Source organism: Protopterus annectens, chromosome 12.part0, assembly GCF_019279795.1.
Source record: "Protopterus annectens isolate FY-2018-M chromosome 12.part0, PAN1.0, whole genome shotgun sequence".
NCBI lineage: Eukaryota > Metazoa > Chordata > Ceratodontiformes > Protopteridae > Protopterus > Protopterus annectens.
This window is the reverse complement of record NC_056746.1, coordinates 165,876,158-165,898,126: the sequence shown is the minus strand read 5'-3', so window position 1 is coordinate 165,898,126 and position 21,969 is coordinate 165,876,158. Positions and strand designations below refer to the sequence as shown.

The 21,969-nt window shown below is 42.5% G+C and overlaps 1 protein-coding gene across 5 annotated transcripts in view; it reads right to left on the bottom strand.

The window, feature by feature from the left end:
* The window catches only part of TSC2 (TSC complex subunit 2), a 3,048,576-nt gene that overhangs the window by 2,429,000 nt on the left and 597,607 nt on the right, over positions 1 to 21,969 (bottom strand). For all 5 annotated transcript variants that reach the window (XM_044089186.1, XM_044089187.1, XM_044089190.1 and 2 more), the window contains exon 12: positions 18,115 to 18,252. In XM_044089186.1, coding sequence (XP_043945121.1) covers positions 18,115 to 18,252 — 138 coding nt within the window. The remainder of the gene's footprint in view (positions 1 to 18,114; positions 18,253 to 21,969) is intronic.

The window sequence follows — 21,969 nt, the reverse complement described above, 5'->3', positions numbered from 1 at the left end:
AGATGGGTTGCCAACTGGCTCACTGACAGAACCCACACTATGAAAGTAGCAGACTCCAAATCCGACTTCAGACCAGTGACAAGTGGAGTACCACAGGGTTCAGTCCTGGGTCCTCTCCTGTTTGGTATCTACTTCTCTGAAGTACAGGCTAACACAGAAGGTCTTTGGCCAACGAAGTTCACAGATGACTTCAAACTAGGAGCGATAATCGAAACTCCTAACTATGTGGACATCCTACAAAAGGGCCTCACTGAGACAGATGCCTGGTGACAAAGCCATGGCCTCAAGCTCAATGCTAAAAAGTGCATTGTCATCCCCTTTGGTAAAAACTCTGTACCCATGAACTACAGCGTAGGCGGTAGTATACTTAACACCTAAAGTGTGATAAGAGACCTTGGGACACAGGTGGACAGTAGTCTCTCCTTTGATAATCACATCGCCACAGTAGTCAGGAAACCCTTCTACGTGGCACACCTCATCACAAAAGGTTTCTCATCCAGAAAAAGAGAGGTCATTGTTCCCCTCTACTCATCACTGATTAGACCCATTACAGAGTACAACGCCCCTTTTGGTATGTACCTCACAAGACATCTACAACAACTGGAAAGGCCGCAGAAATACCTCAAAGAGGATTACCGGGCCTCAAACAGATGCCCTACGCAGACAGTCTCAAAAAATTTCAGCTTTACTCCGTTGCATATCGCCTACTCAGAGGTGAGCTCTGCGTAACATACAAAGCTATGTCAAACCCAGAGCTGTTGGACATGCTCCACTTAAAGAAATCCCAATCCCTCCGAGCTACACGCTCTAGGGACCTAAACTTTGTCACCACAATAAAAAGAACATGCCGGAGGGATAGATTCCTGTCCCAGAGACTTCCCATACTCTGGAATAAACTACCTATCTATATCAAACAAAGCTTTTCTTTAGCACTCAAGAAAAATCTTGATTGGATGGGAAATAGGAAATTCACCCCGGGGATCACTTCTGTGGCTCTGCTCGACAGTGGCACAGGAAAATAATTTTCTTGGGTGGCAAAAGCCAGGGTACCTTTTTGGCTGGGCTTGTATAGGCCCCAGGGCAGATAGCCTAGTACCTACCTACCTATGAACATTGTTGGTGAATCATTGAGGGTTGAAGTCTGAAAAATGACAGAAATTTCAGTTTCAAACTTGATACCCTTCTGAAGAATCAGTGGTGGCTGGTTAATTCAAATCAAAAGGGGGGGGGGTGCAAGAGACAGTTGAATGGGTGGGGCCAATGGGAAGAAGAGGTGTGGCCAACTGGAAAGGGGTGGAGCTATGGTATAGTGGGATCAATGCTGGCCATGCTTACCATTTTACATGAAATAAATGCTTAGTCATTATGGCACATGCTGAATACTCTAGTGTAAACTGAGACTGTGCTACCTTAGAACTGAAACTACACAGTGAGAGACAAAAAATATACAAGAACAGCTTATTAACACTATATAGGCTAACCAACTAATCTAGATCTACTAATCTACAAATGTACTAATTTAATAAAGTTAATGGATTTTTCTGAATTGCTGTGCTGTGTTATACTGCTGCTGCTATTTCCAGTTGTGAGCACATCACTAATGTACATTAGCTGCTCCCCTGGACTGCAGTTGCATCCAGCTTCACCAGTGAAACAGCTCTTTGAACTATGGCCACTTCCAGGGTATAACCATAGCTGGAGAGCAGTTACCAGGATCCAATGTGGAAACCTTCAGAGTTGAGGCTTCTACAATACAGTAAGTATTTTTGAATACCACTGACCCAAAGAGTGACTAACAGCAACAGTGGTCCCTCTCCACAAAGGTGGTGCCTCAATGGATCCTGGAAACTATCGCCCCATAAGCCTGACTAGCTTGGTCTGCAAAGCTATGGAAAGGATCATCATGGACCTCATAAATAAAGATATTGGGGACCTACAGACACTGGATCCTACCCAGTTCGGCTTTAAGGGCAGATCCTGCCTCTTAAACCTGGTCGATTTCTTTGAAACAGTCACCAAAGCCATTGACGAGGGGAAGGTGGTCCTCACAGCCTACCTGGACCTCGCAAAAGCCTTTGATACAATACCCCACTCAGGCATTATAGATAAGCTCACCAGCTTAAATATAAACCCCCATGTCACTAGATGGGTTGCAAACTGGCTTAAGGACAGAACCTACATGGTTAGAATTGTTGGAACCATGTCAGACTCCAAACCAGTTACAAGTGGCATCCCACAAGGCTCAGTCCTGGGACCTGTCTTGTTCGGTACATATTTCTTGGAGGTACAGGCCAACACGGAAGGACTGTGGCTGACCAAGTTCGCAGATGACTGCAAACTGGGCGCCATAATCGACTCTCCAGCCGACACAAGTACCCTCCAAAACGGCCTCATAGAAACAGACAACTGGTGCCAGAGCCATGGCCTCAAGCTAAATGCCAAAAAGTGTATAGTCATCCCCTTTGGTAAAAACAAAGTGCCCACAAATTACCACATAGGTGGTAATCCATTAAGTACAGACGTAATTAGGGACCTGGGGACCCTAGTTGATAGCAATCTCTCATTTGACAACCACGTGGCCAAAGTGGTTAGAAAAACATTTTATATAGCCCACCTAATCATGAAGGGATTCACATCTAGATCAGGGGAGGTCATCGTGCCTCTTTACTCATCCCTCACCAGGCCCATAATTGAATACAATGCCCCTTTTGGGATGTACCTTACCAGACACCTGCAGCAACTGGAAAGACCCCAAAAGTACCTCACCAAGAGGATCAAAGGGCTCAAACAGATGCAATATGCTGCCCGGTTAAAGAAACGTCAGCTCTACTCAGTGGCATACCGCCTGCTCAGAGGCGATCTGTGCCTGACGTATAAAGCCAAGTCCAACCCGGAATTAATGGACATGCTGCACCTCAGAAAATCCAAATCCCATCGAGCTACGCGCTCATGAAACTTGAACCTCAGCACTGAAATAAATAGGACATGCTGGAGGGACAGATTCATAACCCAGAGGCTCCCTTCACTCTGGAATTAAATCCCAGTCCAGGTTAGGCAGAGTCCCTCATTGACTCTCTTCAAGAGGAATCTTGTTGAGTGGATGGGAGATTGTAGGTTTACCCCGGGTATCACTTCTGTGTCACTGTTAGACAGAGGCACAAGTATACTAACCTCGAAAAAGGGCATAGCAAAATTAATTTAAAATGGGTGGCGAAAGCCAAACACACTCTGGCTAGGCTTATAAATGCACTAGGGCAGATAGCCTAGTATGAACCTATGAACCATTGATTACATGCAAAAATAACAGCCTAGTAAATCAACCCTCTAGAAGTGAAATTTGCTCTGATTACAATGAACACAATTAAACAAAAGAATAATGACTTAATAAAATATTTACTGCTACTAATCTATTAGAAAATGACACTGGCAAAACCAACTTAATTCTTACTATGTATTTTACTTATAATATACTATGTAAAAACCTAAACAAACAATAAAACTAACAATCCTTACCCTAATAAACTACCAGGTGGCATCAAATTAACAAACTATCACTTAAAAAAGAAATAAAAATCTTACAATTTACCTCAGCAGCTGCAGGAAACTGCTGATGAGACTGAATGAAGTACACAAGCTACCCCATATTCTGCTCCATACAAACAGGCAAGAAATGCTCCCCCAATAAACTCAATGGGAACACTGCCCTGACATAAAAACATCAAACCCAGACAGGTGGCATATGTGAATATACGGTTACTGGTGAACACGGTTTGAGACTCCTGTCGGTCATTACAAAATTCATTCCTTAAACCTGCTGTTACTTATTTACACAATACCTGCATCATCAATGTTACTTACACACTGACCTTATTAAAAATATTCCCACAACCAGTATCATCAGCTGGGACTAATTAACATAATGACAAGAAAGAAATAAGTGTCATGTGAAGAAACTTAAAAAGTATTACAAAGACAGGATATATTAGTCTGACTTCCCTAAGTCTAGTGTGTCACATCGGAATTCTCTAGAACATCCTGTGTACCACATCATGACATGCTAATCATTGCAGCTAGCAGACTGGCAACTAATTTCACGGACCTATAAATCCATACATAGATCATCTCTATTTTTATAGGTTATAAAATGTACACTTCCAATTAACATGCCGTATGCTACACTGATCACTGTAAAGTAACGTTCACATGATGCTAAGCATGCTACCAACTATTACCTTAAAATCTACACCAGAACCAAACTTCTCCACTACTCAAAACCAAAACACATTTTTGTAAAAAAAATTGATTCAGTTTATCAAATATTAACATGCATTGATAGATACTGATTCTTTTTTAAATGTTTATAGGTTTTAGAACTAGATACCATCCCTAGGGCACATTAGTCGGTGCAGAAAGAAAATGTTTAGGCATGTAAACAGGACAAGGCCAACTACCCCACAAATTTGTTAAAAACAATAGTCAGTCTGTCACTGTGACTGTCCGATCATCGAAGTAACAAGTACAAGTTCCGATTCTGAACTCGGACTCTATGTAAAGCAAGTTAAGCAACCAAAGTAGTATGACTACTACTGACCATTTCTCTCTCTCTTTTTCCCAGCACGCAATGCACGCGAAGAGAGCGAGAATCAGTAGCCATCCAAGTCACGTACATGACTGCGGAAGTGGCAGTTCAATCCCCTTCCAATTTAATGTGCAGTTAAACCGCATAGACCTCTAGGCATCACACTGATGCCTTCTCCTTAATCTGGACTGCTTTTACAGCAGTCCAGATTTACAGAAATTTTTTTTTTCTTTTAAACCCAGAACTCGAGCATACGCAGTTTGAGTTCTGGGACTTATTAGCGAATCAGTCGGACTCGCAGATAAGCAAAGCAGCCAGCCTATAGTATACAAATAATTTTAAAAAATGAAATAATTTATAAATATTTTATTTTTAACATTTTTTTTTCTTTCTTCACAGCTGGGGGCTGCAGTCCTGCAATCTGATGGCATGAGCTGCCACTGCTGAAAATTCAAGCCAATGCAAAATTTATTATTCTATTTTTTTAAGTTTGTAAGAGCAATATTTAAAATGTGTCCTTATTTTTAGGCCTTTGCCCCCCCCCCCCTTATGTCTTGGTCCAAGATTTTTTGCTCTAAGAAGTTGAGAGATATGATTCAGAGACCCGAGTGCAAAGGTCACTGAAGCAGACACATGCTTTCCAAATCTGTCCAAAGCCCTGGACTCCCTGTTAGGTGGATGGACAGATGAACTGTTTTTCATGAATTCCTTCTTCATAGCCACCGCTACAACCATGACATCTATTAGTACTGCTTTGCTCCAGAATTCGCTTCCTTTCAGTGGTGCCAAGATCCTATCTGGTCTCTTGGGGATCAGCTCAACAGCATCGGATTCCTTCCACACCTGCCTAGAGATGAAATGAATAAACTCGTGAGTGGGCAGAGTCACCCAGGAGGTAGATGGGCCAGACCCAAAGGCTTCCAGGAATACTGATTCCTCTGGGAAGGGTTATCAGTAGAACAATCACCTCTTTGCTTTAGGATCTCCAGGATGTCTCCAAAGGAGATATCATCAGGTGGCGATCTTGGGGGACCCTTCCACCTCAATAAAATCAGTATCTTCTGTAACCAACTATTGGAGAGAGTCTAACTGCCTCCTCTTCCACTTTCTCTTCCTACGGATTTTGATGGGATGCTCCTGCAAAGTATCAGACGATAGAAGTACACCCCGCTGGGTAGTCTGGAGACTTTGGGCTGACTGTCCCTGTGTAGTACAGTGGTGAGGCTCAAAGGAGAAAGACATACGAGATTAGGAAGACTGATCTGAGGTGTAAGGGTAATTGTGCTTCCTCCTCTAGAGGTAGAGAAAACTGCCTTCACTACCTCAAAGGCAGAATGCCCTGAGGAGAAGGAGGTTGACTGTGCTAAGAAGACAGGCTTCTGGACAGTCGGCTACCTCTGACCCAAAGGCACAGGCCAAAGCTGACCTGTCCAAAGCCAAGGCTATGAAGGGCAGAGATGGGTCCAACAACTTCGGAGTCGACTCCAACATCTCAGACCTGGCAAAGGAGCTACAGCTCAGAGTCATCTGGCTTCGATGCACTCAGAGCTGGTCTACTCAGAGATGGTACTGGAGCCAAATATACAACAATCTTCAGATTAGACATGGTTGGTTCTCCAAGTCTCTGATCCAAGAGCTCAGAAGCCAAAGGTCAGATTGGAGAAGCAGCCAAAATAGGTGGAACAGTACTACTGCAGGTCTCTGTACCTGTAGGGGTAGGAGCCGGGAGAACTCCCATATGAATTTGTGCTGAATGAAATTTGCGTATCATTCTATCCACATCTGCCTCTGTTAGACTCCTAGAAGACCAACAGGAGGCCACTGAAGGGGCCCTAGAATGATGGAGTCTCTCTAAGAAGGGTGATGGTAGATGGGAAATATGGTCTAGAGCAGAAGCATAATGGGTCCTAGGGCACTACTTTGGCTCTGATGAGGATCTGTTATCAGATGCTGTCAGATCAGAGGATTTAACTTAGATCGGACCTCTTAGAAATCTTGCGAGGGACAGCTATGAGTGGAAGATCCAGAAAGGTCTGATATACGCTTTCTGGACTCCTTGTCTAACTTTTTGGTGGTCTGAGCTCCAGATAAAAAGTCTCAAAAAAAGTTGGCAATAAACCTTTTAGAATCGGTTTATTTTTGCAATCCACTAAGACCTGTAGGATTAAAAGCCTTACAAATGTTGCACGATTCTTTTAAATAAGCTGGGCCTAAGCAATACGCATATGAATCATGTGTGTCAGATAGAGATATTTTATGCCCGCAATCTTTACTTTTCTTAAAGCCTGAAGGTTTTCCAGCCTTGAAGCAGAAAACTTAAATACAGTAAAAAAAATCTTCTATTTTTTTAAAGAAAGAAAAGAAACAAATTAAGTGAAAAGAGGGTTACCAGCAATGGTAATTAATGAAATTACAGTAGTAAAAAAAAAAAATCTAAAACCTGGAAACGTTAAGGCAAAATGCAGCGTTTATTCCAAACTGGAAAAAAAATCACACCGCTTTCAGGATCAACCCTTCATCAGTGCATCACTACCGTTCTGCACTTTGTATCCTGCCTGGTTTACCCATGTCCTGTTCTTGTTTCTTTGAATTAATGAGATTACCACAAGGGTATAATCACAGAGAATTTACCAAAAATGGTAGACTAAGAATGCACTAAGTGTAAAAGGATAAGAGAGAACTATATAAAAGATCTAGATAAAATAAGAAAAAATATAAATCTTATTTCACTCAAACACCACACTAACGCTCGAGAGCTAACAGCGACCATGTCCGTATGAGAAGGCAGCAAATGAGACTGGAGGTAGGGTAGGGGACTAGAGCATTACGGGTAAGGGAAGAGCTTGAGAGTTTCCATTACCACGAGCTACAAAAAGTGGCAGAGTCAGATCCAATCCCACTTGATGAATGAATGAAAACTGACATCAGATGCCATTTTTACAAGTAGGGGAATGGAAGCATTTGCATTCCCTGATACAATAAGGTTAGTCTGGAGGCTATATGAAGGGATTAGAGGCAAGAATTACAGCAGAAGGGTTCCTCTATGTTAAGTTGTATCTACACAGAGGAACCACTCACAGATGTCCTCTTTATTATTTTGCTTTACATTTAAATACACTGGCAAAGAAAATAAGGGACTCAGAAATGCAAGGATATAATTGGTATGGTAATCAAAGTTGGCTTTACTTGTTGATATTATTTTGTAACCGATAAATTCAGAAAAAGGACATCAGTTTTGTGGAACATTTTGAGACAGTCTTTTCAAGATATAAAATTAATGAAGATAAAACAATGGCTACAGCCGTAAATTATGTACCCACACATGAATTGTTTCAGCAATCCACATATTTATGGGGTCGTAAGATGAATTATCCAGGAGTATGGATTAAAAATGCTTCTGTTATGGAAGCTAAGGATATGTGGGAAATGACTAAACAAAAGAGGATACAAAAATTGAGAAGTGGAAGCATTTCTTTATAGATATAGATAAGATGCAAGCAGTGAAAATGTTTTTAGTACCTTTAGTTTTATACACAGGTTAGGCACAGGTTCATAGGTGTGTACTAGGCTAATGGCCCTGGGGCCTTTACAAGCCTAGCCATAGGATTACCCTGGCATAGTGCCACCTGACCTTAGTTCCCAGTGCCTCTGTTGAGTACAGCCACTGGAGTTATCCAGGGGTGAATTTTCTGTTTCCCATCCACAAATCAAGATTTCTCTTGAAGATGGTCAGAGGGGTGCTCTGCTTGACATGTATTGGAAGTCTATTTCAAAGCATGGGCAGTCCATGGGTTATGACCCTGTCCCTCCAGCATGTTCTGATAATTGTGGTAATGAGGTTGACATCAATAAAGCGTGTGGTGCGGAGGGATTGGGATTTCTTTAGATGTAGCATTTCTAACAGAGCTGGGTCAAACATGGCTTTCTCTAAGTAAGCAATATGAGACAAAGAACAGTTGGAGTTTTTTGAGTTTGCCCATATAGGCCAAGTGTTTAAGGCCTAGGATCCTCTTTGTGAGGTTCTTTTGCGGCCTCTCCAGTTTCCAGTTGTTGCAGGTGTCTAGTGAGGTACATGCCAAATGGGGCATCGTACTCTATGATTGGCCTAATGAGGGAAGAGTAAAGGAAGACAGTGACCTCTTTCTTTCTGGATGCACAACCCTTAGTAATAAGATGTGCCACATAGAACTACTTTCTGACCACAATGGCAATGTGGTGATCAAAAGAAAGGATGCTGTCAACCTGTATTCCCAGATTTCTTATAACGCCTTCTGTCGTCAGTGGACTACCATCACTGTGGTAATTCATGGGAACCGGGTTTTTCCCAAAGGGGATGACTACACATTTTTTGGCATTGAGCTGAAGGCCATGGTTCTGACACCATTCGTTGGTCGCAGTGAGGCCATTCTGTAGGATGTCAACATCACTTGGGGAGTTAATAATAGCTCCCAACTTGCAAACTTTGTCAGCCAGAGCCTCTGTGTTGGCCTAGACTTCAGAGAAGTAGATATCAAACAGGAAAGGACCCAGAACCGAAACCTGTGGGACTTCACTAGTAACTAGTCGGCAGTCTGATTTGGAGTCAGCTACTTTGACATTGTGGGTTCGATCTGTGAGCCAGTTTGCAACCCACCTAGTGACATAGGGGTTGATGCCTAGCTTAGGGGTTGATGCCTAGCTTAGTGAGTGTTTCAAGTATTCCTGAGTGGGGAATGATATCAAAAGCCTTGGCCAGATCAAGGTAGGCTGTATGAACCACCTTGCCTTCATCCACAGCTCTGGTGACTGATTCAAAGAAGTTGACCAAGTTGAGCAGGCATGATCTACCCTTCACAAAACCAAATTGTGTGGCATCCAGAGTTTGGAGATTCCCTATATCCTTATTTATTAGGTCCATGATGATGTGTTCCATAGCTTTGCATATCAGACTCATCAGGCTAATGGGGCGATAGTTCCCAAGGTCTGTAGTCGTTCCTCCTTTGTGGAGAGGGATGACTGTAGCAGTGCGCCATTTGGTACGGCAAAGCCTGAGGTGAGGCTGTGATTGAACAGGGCACACAGGTGAGGTGCCAGTTCACAGCCAGGGATATTGCCAGGTCCCATAGAAACTGTATTCTTGGCCTTGGACAGTGCTGTTTTAACCTATGCAGCAGTAATACTGGGTGCCTGCCAATCTACTGGTATTGTGACTGGTCCCTGGGGGGGAGGGGTAAAGCTGGCACTGAATCTGTCGGCCAGTATACTGGTATATTTTTATCAGCCAGAGAATAAGTTAACAATAATTAGGAGTTGAAGGAACTTGGGAAGAGGGCAAGGGTTAAGTGGGATAACTTGATCTTTCCAATAGGAGGAGGTGGTTTAGGACTGCCTAATTCGAAAGGATATTTCAGAGCTACACAATTAAAGTTCATATACAACACAAGCAGAAAGCTATAATTAAAACTGGAAAGCGACAAAGATGAAGGGAGAAATTCAAGAAGTAAGGAGAGAGTGGGATTTTTTGGGTGCAGATCTTTAGGAGAATAACAGCCCTACAAAACAATATATATTCATAAAAGTATCAGAAAGTATTCTAAGAACTAAGCCAACATGGGAATGGAGATATGACATTTTAATGATAGGGATGCTGGGAAGTAGGATTACATGGAATAGCAAGAGGGGGCTGGAATTTACTCCAAAAAACTAGCAAAGGAACCAATGTATTGGGAACAAATAAATATACAAGGAAATGTAAAAGAAGGGGATGAGGTCAAGAAGACATTTGGACTGCAGGCTAGAAAATGCCTTCACTAACCAGGACTGACAGAGTGTAGACAGAGAAAGGGATGGAGTATATCTCCAAGTGAAAGAACTGCTCTGGTAGAGTTTTACTTGAATCTAGAAAATAAGCTGCTGTTAAAAAAGGGACAATTAGTAGGCCACATAAAATATTCCATGGTAACTCTAAGAATCAACCACAGGAGGTTAGAAAAGATTGGGAAGAGAGACTGAATAGGTAGTTTACAATGGAAGACATGTGTATGGCTAACTCCAGAAGGTGTACGATTTTTGCATGGGTGTTTTTATACCCATAAGCAGACTTTTAAGAATTTTTCCTGAGGTAGATTGCAAATGTTGGAGGTGTGATGGAAAGAAAGAGGCAACTGAGAACAAGTTTTGTGAGTGCAATGAGTTGGCAGTTTTTAAAAACTGCCTACACAGTAGTTTGCCAGAAACATTGAGCACAAATGGGTGCAACTAAGGAAAGGATTCTTTTGGGCTGGGACACAGGAACTGAATTGGCCAGACATAGCAAGGCCTTCTTAAGTTTAATTCTGGTTGTTGCCTAAAAAGTAATTTTAGGAACAATAAGCGCAGAAGGAGTGATGTCCAAGGAAAGGCAGGAATTGAGCATTTTATTTAATATTGGACTGATGATAGTTATATGTATAATGTATGTAATGGAAGACATGTTAATATGGCTGGTTTTCTTTTATATTAACCATATGGTTCCTTATGCCTTAAGTGATAATTTAATTAAGGTGTTAAAAAAAGCTAATTCGAAGATTTATGACCCCACTGCTATGTACTGCCCTATCTCTCAACCTCTGATCTTTAAGAAAATTGTAGCAAATGCTCACGATGGATAAGCATTTTCTTATTTTTCAGAAAAGAACTTCTTCAGATAACAGACCCCATACAGTAACCAATGAAGAATATTTATAAAGGCTAAATTCCATTTTTAGATATTTATTCAACTCAAACAAATTCAGCTTTACAAAGAAAAGCATTAGATTCTAGAAGAAGCAACTCTATAGTTGAGACTGGAAATTATGGGACTGCGCTTAAATCATAGCATTAGGGAGGACTGAGTATTGCTATGCACAAAGCAGAAATCACTGCCACTGTTTAACAAAGGGCTACTGCTTAGGACTTTGGTTATGCATTGCAAAATGCATTATATTATTATTCCATATAGATGCAATTCAAATTTAGACCCATCACAAATACATTAAATACACTTTTTGAAAAGCAGTTAGAAAAAATAGTGAGGCATGCAATGTTTCAGTCTGGTTTGCTAGTAAAATCACCTAAACAGGAATGGAAGGTGATGTGTTTTGAGTTGACAAATGCTGCAGAGACTTCCCTGCTATGCAGCACAATTACTAAACAGTGTCACAACTAATGATAATGAGAAGTTATGTACCTACCATAACGTTCCATGTTAGTTGTCTTCTCTCGCCTTCTTTCTTGCTTGATGGGTTCGGAGCCGATCCTCGGCTCCGACTCGGCACTTGCTAAGCTCGAGAGTCACTTTTACCAGCTCGAGGCAGCCCCATATCCCATGATGCAAGGCGGTAAGTACCCAGATCTCGTTTGATGACAAAAGGGCAATAGCACCTAGCATAAAAACTTCCCAAGGAAGAAATAAGGAGAGAAAAAAAAAAAACCTGCAGGATGGTAGAAGGACCAGCTCTGTATGGTCTTCAAAAGTATAATTCCTTGTAGAGAAAGGTCTGTCCAGGCCTGGGGGAAGGAGGGAGGGTCGCAAGAAAGAAGGCGAGAAAATGGCGTCGGCTGATGCCTTTATACCCAAATAACTGCAGCTATGACGTCGGGTGAAGTGCGACACCAGCCGAGGCCAGACCCAGACTTTGGAATCCGGCCGACCGAAGGGCTGCCTGACGACAGGACAACCCATTTGTAAGGACTGCAGATGCATCCTTGAAGGACATCTAACATGGAACGTTATGGTAGGTACATAACTTCTCAATGTTAAGTTGTCAATCTCGCCTTCATTCTTGCTTGATGGGACCGCGTCCCTAGCACCTCTATCCTGGGTGGCTCAATGGAACAGACTCTTGAGAACAGTAGAGCCAAAACTGGCTCTGTCCCTGGAGGCCAAATCCAATTTGTAATGGGAAACAAAAGTATGAGGAGTGGCCCAAGTGGCTGCTGCACAAATAGTGTCTAAAGGAAGTCTAGCTTGAAAGGCTGTAGAAGTAGCTAAGCTTCTGGTTGAATGTGCTTTAGGTTTCGAGCACAGCTGTTTTCCCCTGAGCCGATAAATTTCAGAGATGACAGAAGAAAGCCATCTAGACAAGGTCACTTTTGAGACAGGAAGGCCTTTCTTGTTATCAGCATAGGAAACAAAGAGTTAATCGGATTTCCTGAATTGTTTTGTTCTGTCCAAATAATATCTGAGTTGGCGGTGGACATCAAGATAATGCAATTTTTGTTCCAATCTGTTTGCATAGTTTGGAAAAAATACAGGGAGATCAATAGCCTGATTCAAATTAGTCTTTGAGGCGACCTTAGGCAAAAAGGTCGGATTAGTTCTCAATGAAACCCTGTCTTTGTGGAAGACCAAATAGGGGGGGCGAACAGATAGAGCATGAAGTTCAGACACCCTCCTAGCAGAAGTAATAGCAACCAGGAATAAAGTTTTCCATGAAAGAAATTTCAGGGAACAAGAAACAGCTGGCTTGAAGGGAGGAAGAATCAAGGATGTCAGCACTAAATTTAGGTCCCATTGAGGAGGAGGACTCCTAACTGGAGGTTTCAGGAGGAAGATTCCTTTCAAGAAGGCTCTACAAAGCCTGTGGGACATAATGTTGTGATCTGCGAACCCAACATGAAAGTTCGAGATAGCGGCCAATTGAACTTTGACTGTGGAGGAAGAGGAGCCCGCGTGAAAAATCTCCGCTAAGAAATCCAAAACTGCTTGTACTGGAGCAGTGAAGGGATCAATATTTTTGGCTTTAGCCCAATAAGAAAAACGTTTCCATTTGCTAGTATAAATCCTCCTAGTGGAGGATTTTAAGGAAGCTAACAGGGTTAGAGATCATAGGAAGCCTGGCTAAGGAAGGAAGTGGAGCAACCATGCTGTGAGGTTGAGAGAAGGGATAGACCTGTGCAGCTGACTGGATTGGTGAATCAGAAGATCTGGCACTGGGTCCAGATGTCATGGCTGCACCAAAAGGTGACAATGGAGGAACGGAAACCAAATTTGTCGAGGCCAATAAGGAGCAATGAGAATCATTTTGGCTCTCAAAACGGTTGCTTTCTGGATAACTTGAGGGATCAGAGGAAAAGGAGGAAAGGCATAAAGAAGTCCCTGGGGCCAATCCTGGGTCAGAGCGTCTCTGGGGGGATGGCCTGGCAGTGGGAAGAGAGAGAAGAAATCTGGGCATTTGCTGTTTTGGGGAGTAGCAAAAAGATCGCAACATGGGCGACCCCATTCCAGAAAAATCTCTTCCACTATAGATTGTTTGAGAGACCACTCGTGAGGCATGAGAATAGCTCTGCTCAATCTGTCCGCTAAAATGTTGGTTTTCCCAGGGATATGCGTTGCTACCAGAAACCGATGAGAGGAGATCGCCCATTGCCAAAGTCTGAGCGCTTCTCGACACAAGGGGTAGGACTTGGTTCCGCCCTGTTTGTTGATATACCACACTACAGACATGTTGTCTGTGTGGACTGCAATTGTCCCCAAGGGAAGAAAGTCGTTGAGGGCTTGCAATGTTAAAAGCACTGCTCTCATCTCTAGGACATTTATGTGCAGGTGGTATTCGAAAGGTTGCCACGTCCCATGAACCATCCTGCCCTGATAATGCCCCCCCCCACCCGATCAGGGAGGCATCCGTAGTGACAGTGGCTACCGGGGATGGGGGTACAAAGGGTCTGCCTTGGTGAATCTGGGGAGAAGTAATCCACCAAGCAAGATGATTCTTGCATATCGGTGTCACCAGTATCTGGTGATGCATCGGAATTTGTTGGTAAGACCACTGAGTGAACAACATCCACTGAAGAAGGCGCATATGGAAGCAAGCCAGGGGAAGAAGGGTAATGGCCGCAGCCATGAGGCCCAACACCTTTAGAACCATTCTGGCCTGTACCTTCTTGCTGGCTAGAATGATCCTGACGTGACTTTGAATGTCTGAGATTCTTTGATCTGTAAGGGTAGCTGACATCCGAACAGTGTCTAAGTTTGCGCCTATGAAAGTAATAGACTGGCAGGGCAATAAGGAGGATTTTCCTGAGTTGATCGAGATGCCCAATTGAGAGCAAAGATTTATTGTATAATCCCTGGCTTGAAGAAGCTGATGCCTGGTGGTGGCTGAAAGGAGCCAGTCGTCGAGATACGGAAACACCTGGAATCCTTGACGTCTCAGGTGAGCCGTTACCACTGCCATACATTTGGTGAACACTCTGGGGCTGTAGTGAGACCAAAGGGCAGGGCTCTGAACTGGAAATGACTGGACCCCAGCCGAAAGCGGAGAAATCTCCTGGAGCGTCTGTGAAATTTATGTGATAGTACGCATCCTGAAGATCTATTGAGCACATCCAGTTGTCCTTCTGTAAGAAGGGCAGAATTGACTGAAGAGTGACCATTCGGAATCTTGTCTTCCTCACAGACTTGTTGAGTCTGCTGAGATCCAATACTGGTCTCCAGTCTCCCGTCTTTTTGGGGACCAAAAAGAACCTTGAGTAGATTCCGGGCTCTGAGTGATCTGTTGTAACTGGCTGAATGGCTCTTTTTTGCAGAAGTTTTAAGACTTCTAACTCTGCAATTTCCCTTAGACCGGGTGGTACATCTGGAAGGGAATTTGAGTGATAGAAAGGACTTTCCTCGAAAGGAATTTTGTAACCCTCGGATATGATCGACTGTACCCATCTGTCGAAGAGGAGATAAGAATAGAGGCTGAAGGAGCAGAAGGGGGTATCTGTCCCTCAGCCGTAGCAGAAACCATTCCCGAAGACTCCAACTCCAAACTCTGGGGTAGAGTCGAAGGAGGAACTGCAATGGGGTGTGGACTAATAGTCGTCTGTTGAGACGGACTATGTAGCATCTGGGCCAGTGCCTGTGATTTTAATAATCTACTGACCACTCTCTCTAAATCATGGTCAGAAAGCCTGGATGACCTGGATGATCGGCTCCGATGGCTCCGTTCCGAGAGGAGAGGAGATGAGATGCCGGAGCCGAGAGTATCGGTTCCAAGGAAGGGGACCTAGACCTCTTCCTCGAAGGAACCATCGGAGCCGACGAAACCATAGAAGCTGTCGGAGACGATAACTTTTCGGAACCGACAGAAAGTTTCTATGCATCGGCTCCGGCCGGAGCCGATACGGACATAAAAGTAAGGGTGTCGGAGCCGATCGGCGCCGACACCGAAGCCTGAGCCACATGGTGATCGGAACCGATAGGAGCCGACACCCAAGTGGCCGAACCAGAATCGGCACCGATAGCCATCGGTGCCGAAGGTTTGTGCAAACCAGAGTCGGCTCCAGCCGGAGCCGATCTCGACTCTGAAAGAGTCGGAGCCGAGGCCGCAGGCTTGGACACAGAAGCCTGGGCCTTGGAAGACTTAGAAGTCTTAGATGGAGTCGACTTAGCCGGAGAGCCCTCCGGCTTAAGTAGGCCCCTCAAAATAAGCTTATTTCTCCTTTCCTGCAGGACTCTCTGGCTAAAAGAAAGACAAATCGCACAGGAGTCCTGCAGGTGGAGAGGTCCCAGGCAGTATAAGCAAGAAGTGTGACCGTCTGTCAGAGACATCTTCTGACAGCACGAGTCACACTTCTTAAAGCCTGAGACCCTTTCCTTAGACATGGTGTAAAACACACACACACACACACACACACACACACACACACACACACACACACACACACACGCACGCAACACCTGTCCAAGAAATATTACAATCCCAAAAAAGAGAAAAAACTATTCTCTCACAAACACACAAACACCCTAACAAGGGGGGGGGGGATGGGAAAAGGCCTGACTAAAACTTTAAGGAGAGAGGGAATTTTAGTCAGAAAAGGACTAAAACTAGTCTAAAACTATTAAATTTAAGTTTAAAATTAACTTTAAACTGAAAAAGGGGCAAAAGCAGTAGTATATCAATCACTTACCAGGAGCTGGTAAAAGGAGGACCTCATCAGCGAAGCGGCAAACGAGATCTGGGTACTTACCGCCTTGCATCATGGGATATGGGGCTGCCTCGAGCTGGTAAAAGTGACTCTCGAGCTTAGCAAGTGCCGAGTCGGAGCCGAGGATCGGCTCCGAACCCATCAAGCAAGAATGAAGGCGAGATTGACAACTTAACATAAAGCGTAGTTTACAACACAAAATTCACTACTGCTGCTGCAGTAGACTTTACAAGTAAAATAAGTTTTAACTGGTAGATTTAAATCCAGTTAATGGAAAACATTCCTACGGAAGTCTCATTGAAGGATGTAACCCAAACTAATTGTGCACTTGCAGTATACATGCAACAAGCAAACCACCAAGCTTTCTGAATGCAGTTAAGGCAAGTTATTGCCTTGTATTAAGTAATGGTGCAGTACAGTGTCTATATCATTTTATTAAAGCAAAACTAGACTTTACATTTTTGTTTTACACTCAACATTTAAAATATTAGTTGAAATCAGGACAACAAAAAATACCCTATTGAATTTGCATGCAAATTATCAAAATAACACAAACTAGGTGTGTTCAGTAGACTGATAAAACTTCAAAAAACTGAAGTTTTATCAGTCTAAAGATTTTTTATTTTACTTCTTTAGTGAGTTGGATTTTAATAGTATAGCTGTGTTCAGTATCAAGAACAAGATACTCTTATCTTCTTCCCCAGTTTCTTTGAATAATTTAATTCATGTCGTGCCAGCCAGTTTCATACTCACCAAATACAGAGTGGGGCAAGCTGCAAGCACATTGTTCTGTAAATATCAAAAGCCTAAGAATTTGGTGAAGTAAATGACAGATATAGATTACGTTTACAGGTACAAAGACTGCATATAACTGGCTTGTTTTTATAATGAAAAGGTCACTATGGAACTTGTTCAAACATTGTATTTTTGCTTTAACTTTTAGAATTAAAATGTTCAACTTATGGATTCAGGAGAATAACTGCAGTTAAGATACTAACTAAAATGTGTCAATACTGACATGAAGGAACACTACATTTTGAGTGGATAAAGAAAATCCATCTTGTCTTGCCTGCTCTTTGGGATGAAACTCCAACTAGTTAAAATGTATATACTACAAATCCTGCTGGATACAACAATGAATATGGAATATCTGGGACAGTAGTCTTCTGCTGCGGCTTATGTTCTTTTTATTAAAATGTTTCAACAATATGTAACAGATAAGGCATCTGAGTAATGCAGACTGTATGCCATGGACATATTTTTATAGTTTATTTTATCTTGTAGCAAAAGGTTACCAGATGTCTTCTAGATGACATTTCTAACTTAAAAAAAGGTTGCCAACAAAATTTTTTTGCAATTCAAAGTACCGATCACTCAGTAGTGGATGCACAAAATCTTTAATAGTCACATAACATATATTACCAAGGTGCACATGTACTGCAAACTAAAATACTGCATCAATCACCTATGCAAATTTAACACTCGAGTGCAAGCATATACACTGAAATTAGAACATGCACAGTACCATGCATTCAGCATAACCTAACGGCATGTGCAAATACATATACTTTCTTCCCAAGCAAGCACATTTATAGTATGACAATACAAAAGAGAAAACTCACCATTCTTTGATCAGCACAGCCCTCGATTATCCCAAAAAACTTCTCTTCTGAGCCATGGTAACCTTTCTGTTCATATAACTCTTCCACAGTAGACAGCAATTCATGGACAACAGTCTTTAGCTCTGGACTATTCAGAGTCTGAAAAAAAAAAACTAGCACTGCATCATATTTCCCATGCATTTTAAAGCATTTCTGTTCACATCTATTCCCTTCCTCCCCGTCCTCTTATTTATGGCAGCTTTTCTCTGGACTCCTCCCAACAGCTTGACTTCCAGTTCCCTGTATGATCTCCTGAACTGCATCCAGTACACAAGGTGTGACATGACCAGGACCCAAAAGAGGAAAAAAAGTCCCCTGTTTCTGGACTCAATTCCTGAAAGATGCATTCCAGTGAATCTATTTCCACAAAGATAAATCCACTGACACTGGATTCCTAGTAGTCTTACATAAATCAAATCAACACATGAAAGGGCAAATTCAGGATAAAACAGCAAGAGGTACAACATAAATATTCAAAATTTTAAATTAAAAACATTCAAAAAGATAAAAGTTAAAAGTGCTCCATTAAAATAAAATTTCAGGGGCCTCCAAAAGGTGTACTGAGGCACTCACCCAAATCAGGGATGGTAGCAGACTCTGCAGGACTGGGGCAATAATATGCAAGAGATATATTGACTGATGTTTCTAGTCTGGCCCATAGAATAACCACCAGCTCCTCATATAGCCAAAACTTAAGGACCTACCAACTCCTAAAAGCAGGGCATAGGCTATATGGGCAAGGTAAACAAGGGTCAAATTTTTAAAGATGCATTTACCCATGACATGAAGCTAATGTAGGTCTTCGCAGGACCAGAAAACTACGACTAGTATGACAATTACCAGTCAGATGTCTAAGCTATGGAATTCTGCTGTCACCTTAATTGGATCTGATCAAAATTCTTGAATCAAACGTGAACGGCACTTAAGTAATCCAAACATGAAGCAAAGTACAGTTGTGTACACTTACCATAAATGCAGATGTTCGAGTGTATTCAATGTTGCAGTCATTACATTTGGGTAATCTGCTAGCAGGTTGCCCTCAGTCGGCCTGAATTCCAAAGTTTTGGGCCTGCGTTGGTTGCTGCTGTCTCCTCTTCCATGACGTCAGGTCGTCTGGGGTATAAAACATGCAGCCGACGCCATTTTCTTTAGTTTTTCTTGACCCCCGATGTCAGGTGCCCCCAAAAAGGTAGCAACATTAAATTTAAAAAAAAAAAAAATATATATATATATATATATATATATATACACACATACATACATACATACACACATACATATATTATATATTATATATACATACATACACACACACACACACACATATATATATATATATATATATATATATACACACACACACACATACACAGATATATATATATATATATATATACATACATACATATATATATATAAATACACACACACACACACACACACACATATACACAGATATACATGCATCAATAAAAACTTTACCTTCATCTACAAGTAAATACACCACATAGGTTGTAGAGCATAGAGAAGGAAAGATGAACTCCAGAATGACAGGGGGATGGCGGGAGGGTAACCTGGACTGCAACAGTGAATACACTCGAACATCTACATTTATGGCAAGTGTACACAACTGTACTATCCTCTTCGTGTTTCACTGTTGCAGTCATTACATTTGGGTAGAATCCCAAAGCTATGGATGGGGGCTGGAGCTAAACAGCAGTAGGAGCGGCTATCAGGCCCTGCAGAACTGCAGTGGCAAAGCCTGCTCTGGATTTAGAGTAAAGAGGCAAATGATAATGCTTTGTAAAGGTGTGAACAGAACTCCAAGTAGTAGCCTCTAGAATGTCTTTGGTTGGTACTCCCCTTAGAAAGGCTGCTGAAGTAGCTGCAGCTCTGGTGGAATGAGACCAAATGCCCTTGGGCACAGGTTTCCCATGGTGAAAGTAGCAGAAACGGATGCAGTGGCTTATGCACTTTGAAATTGTCTGCTTTGATATAGCCTTGCCCTCTGATCCTACAGCATATGTCACTAGTAATTGCTCAGTTTTTCTTAGGTTTTAGTCCTGCTTAAGTAGAATCTTAGTTGTTTGTGTACGTCCAAGGAATGCAGAATTCTCTCCCCCTTGTTCTGTGGATTTGGATAAAAGGTTAGCAGATGTATTGGTTGGTTAACAGCCACACTGGAAACCACCTTAGGCATAAAAGTAGGATTTGTCCTCAGAGATACCCTGCCTGGGTAAAATATGATAAAAGGCTCTATAGCCATGAGGGCCTGTAGCTCTGAAACATTTCTTGCTGAAGTAATTGCTAGTAGCAGAGTTGTTTTTCAATGACAAGAACTTTATAGCAGCGGTAGCAGCTGGTTCAAATGGAGGCAGGGTGAGCTTTTCCAACACATAATTGAGGTCCCATGCAGGCAATGGTGATCTTCTAGGAGGCCTTAAAGTTTTGGCTCCTCTGAGATACTGCTTTAGTAAAGGATGAGAAAAGATTTGTGGCTCTGTATTGTAATGAGCCGAAATGGCAGAGGCATGGATTTTAATTGATGAGAAAGATAAACATTTGTCAAGCATCTCAGTTAAGTACTGCAATATCGGAGGGATATTTGGCTCTGCTGTATCAGTTCCTTGTGCTTGATTCCAAGCACAGAATCGCTTACATTTGTCAGCATAAGATTTTCTAGTACTAGGCCTTCTGGCTTCCAAAAGGACATCCATCACAGCTTTACTGAGAGGTGGTGTTTGTATAACTACATGATCAGCCATGCTGCCAGGTCTAGAGTCTGTAGTTGATTGTGCAGGATCTGACCGTTTTGCTGGGACAGTAGTTGTCTTTGAGGCAAGGTCCAAGCTGGGTACTGAGACAAGTTTCCTTATGATTGGGTACCAGTATTGGTGGGGCCAGTCCGGGGCAATTAGTATCATCTTTGGTTTCTCTTGTCTGACTTTTAGGAGGACCTTGGGGAGAAGAGGCAGAGGAGGAAAGGCGTAAACTGATGGGTTTTTCTGACTAAAGGATAAGGCGCCCACTTTCCATGCTTGTCTGTGATAAGTCCTTGTGCAGAATCTTTTCAATTAATAATTTTGAGGAGAGGCAAATAGATCTATGTCTGGACCCCCCCATTGCTCTGTTATGCTGAAGACTGTTTCCACTCGTGAGGGTCCATAAGGTTTCTGCTTAAATTGTCTGCCAGAGTGTTTTGTTTTCCTGGCAAGAATTGAGCTTGAAGATGTATTTGGTAGGTCAAAGCTGTGTTCCACAGTGCCATGGCTAATATGCAGAGAGGGTATGAGTGTGTGCCTCCTTGCTTGTTTATATACCACATGACTGTGGTGTTGTCCATCTTTATCAGTAGTTGTCCTGGATGTAGTAAGTCCTTGAAGGCTGTTAGGGCATTTTGAACAGCTAGCATCTCTTTCTGGTTGATATGCAGATGCATTTGTTTTGGTGACCATATACCCTGAATGCATCTTCCTGCCATGTGGGCCCCCCAGGCATAATCTGACAAGTCTGTTGTCATGGTTTGGCTGGCAGGGGGTAGAGTGAATGGCCGTCCCATGTTTTGGTGACATGCCTTTGCCCACCACAGAAACTCCTGTTGCAGGCAGGGAATGAGAGGAATCATTGTTTCCAGACTGTGAAAATGTTGACTCCATAAACTTTTTAGGTACCATTGAAGTTTCTTCATATGCAGTCTTGCATATCGAATCAGTAGTATGCAGGATGCCATGAAGCCCAGAGCCTGCAGAATTTGTCTTGTAGAAGACTGGGTTTTTGTTGCCATCAGTCTGAAGTAAGTAGTCAGTTGCCTTTGCT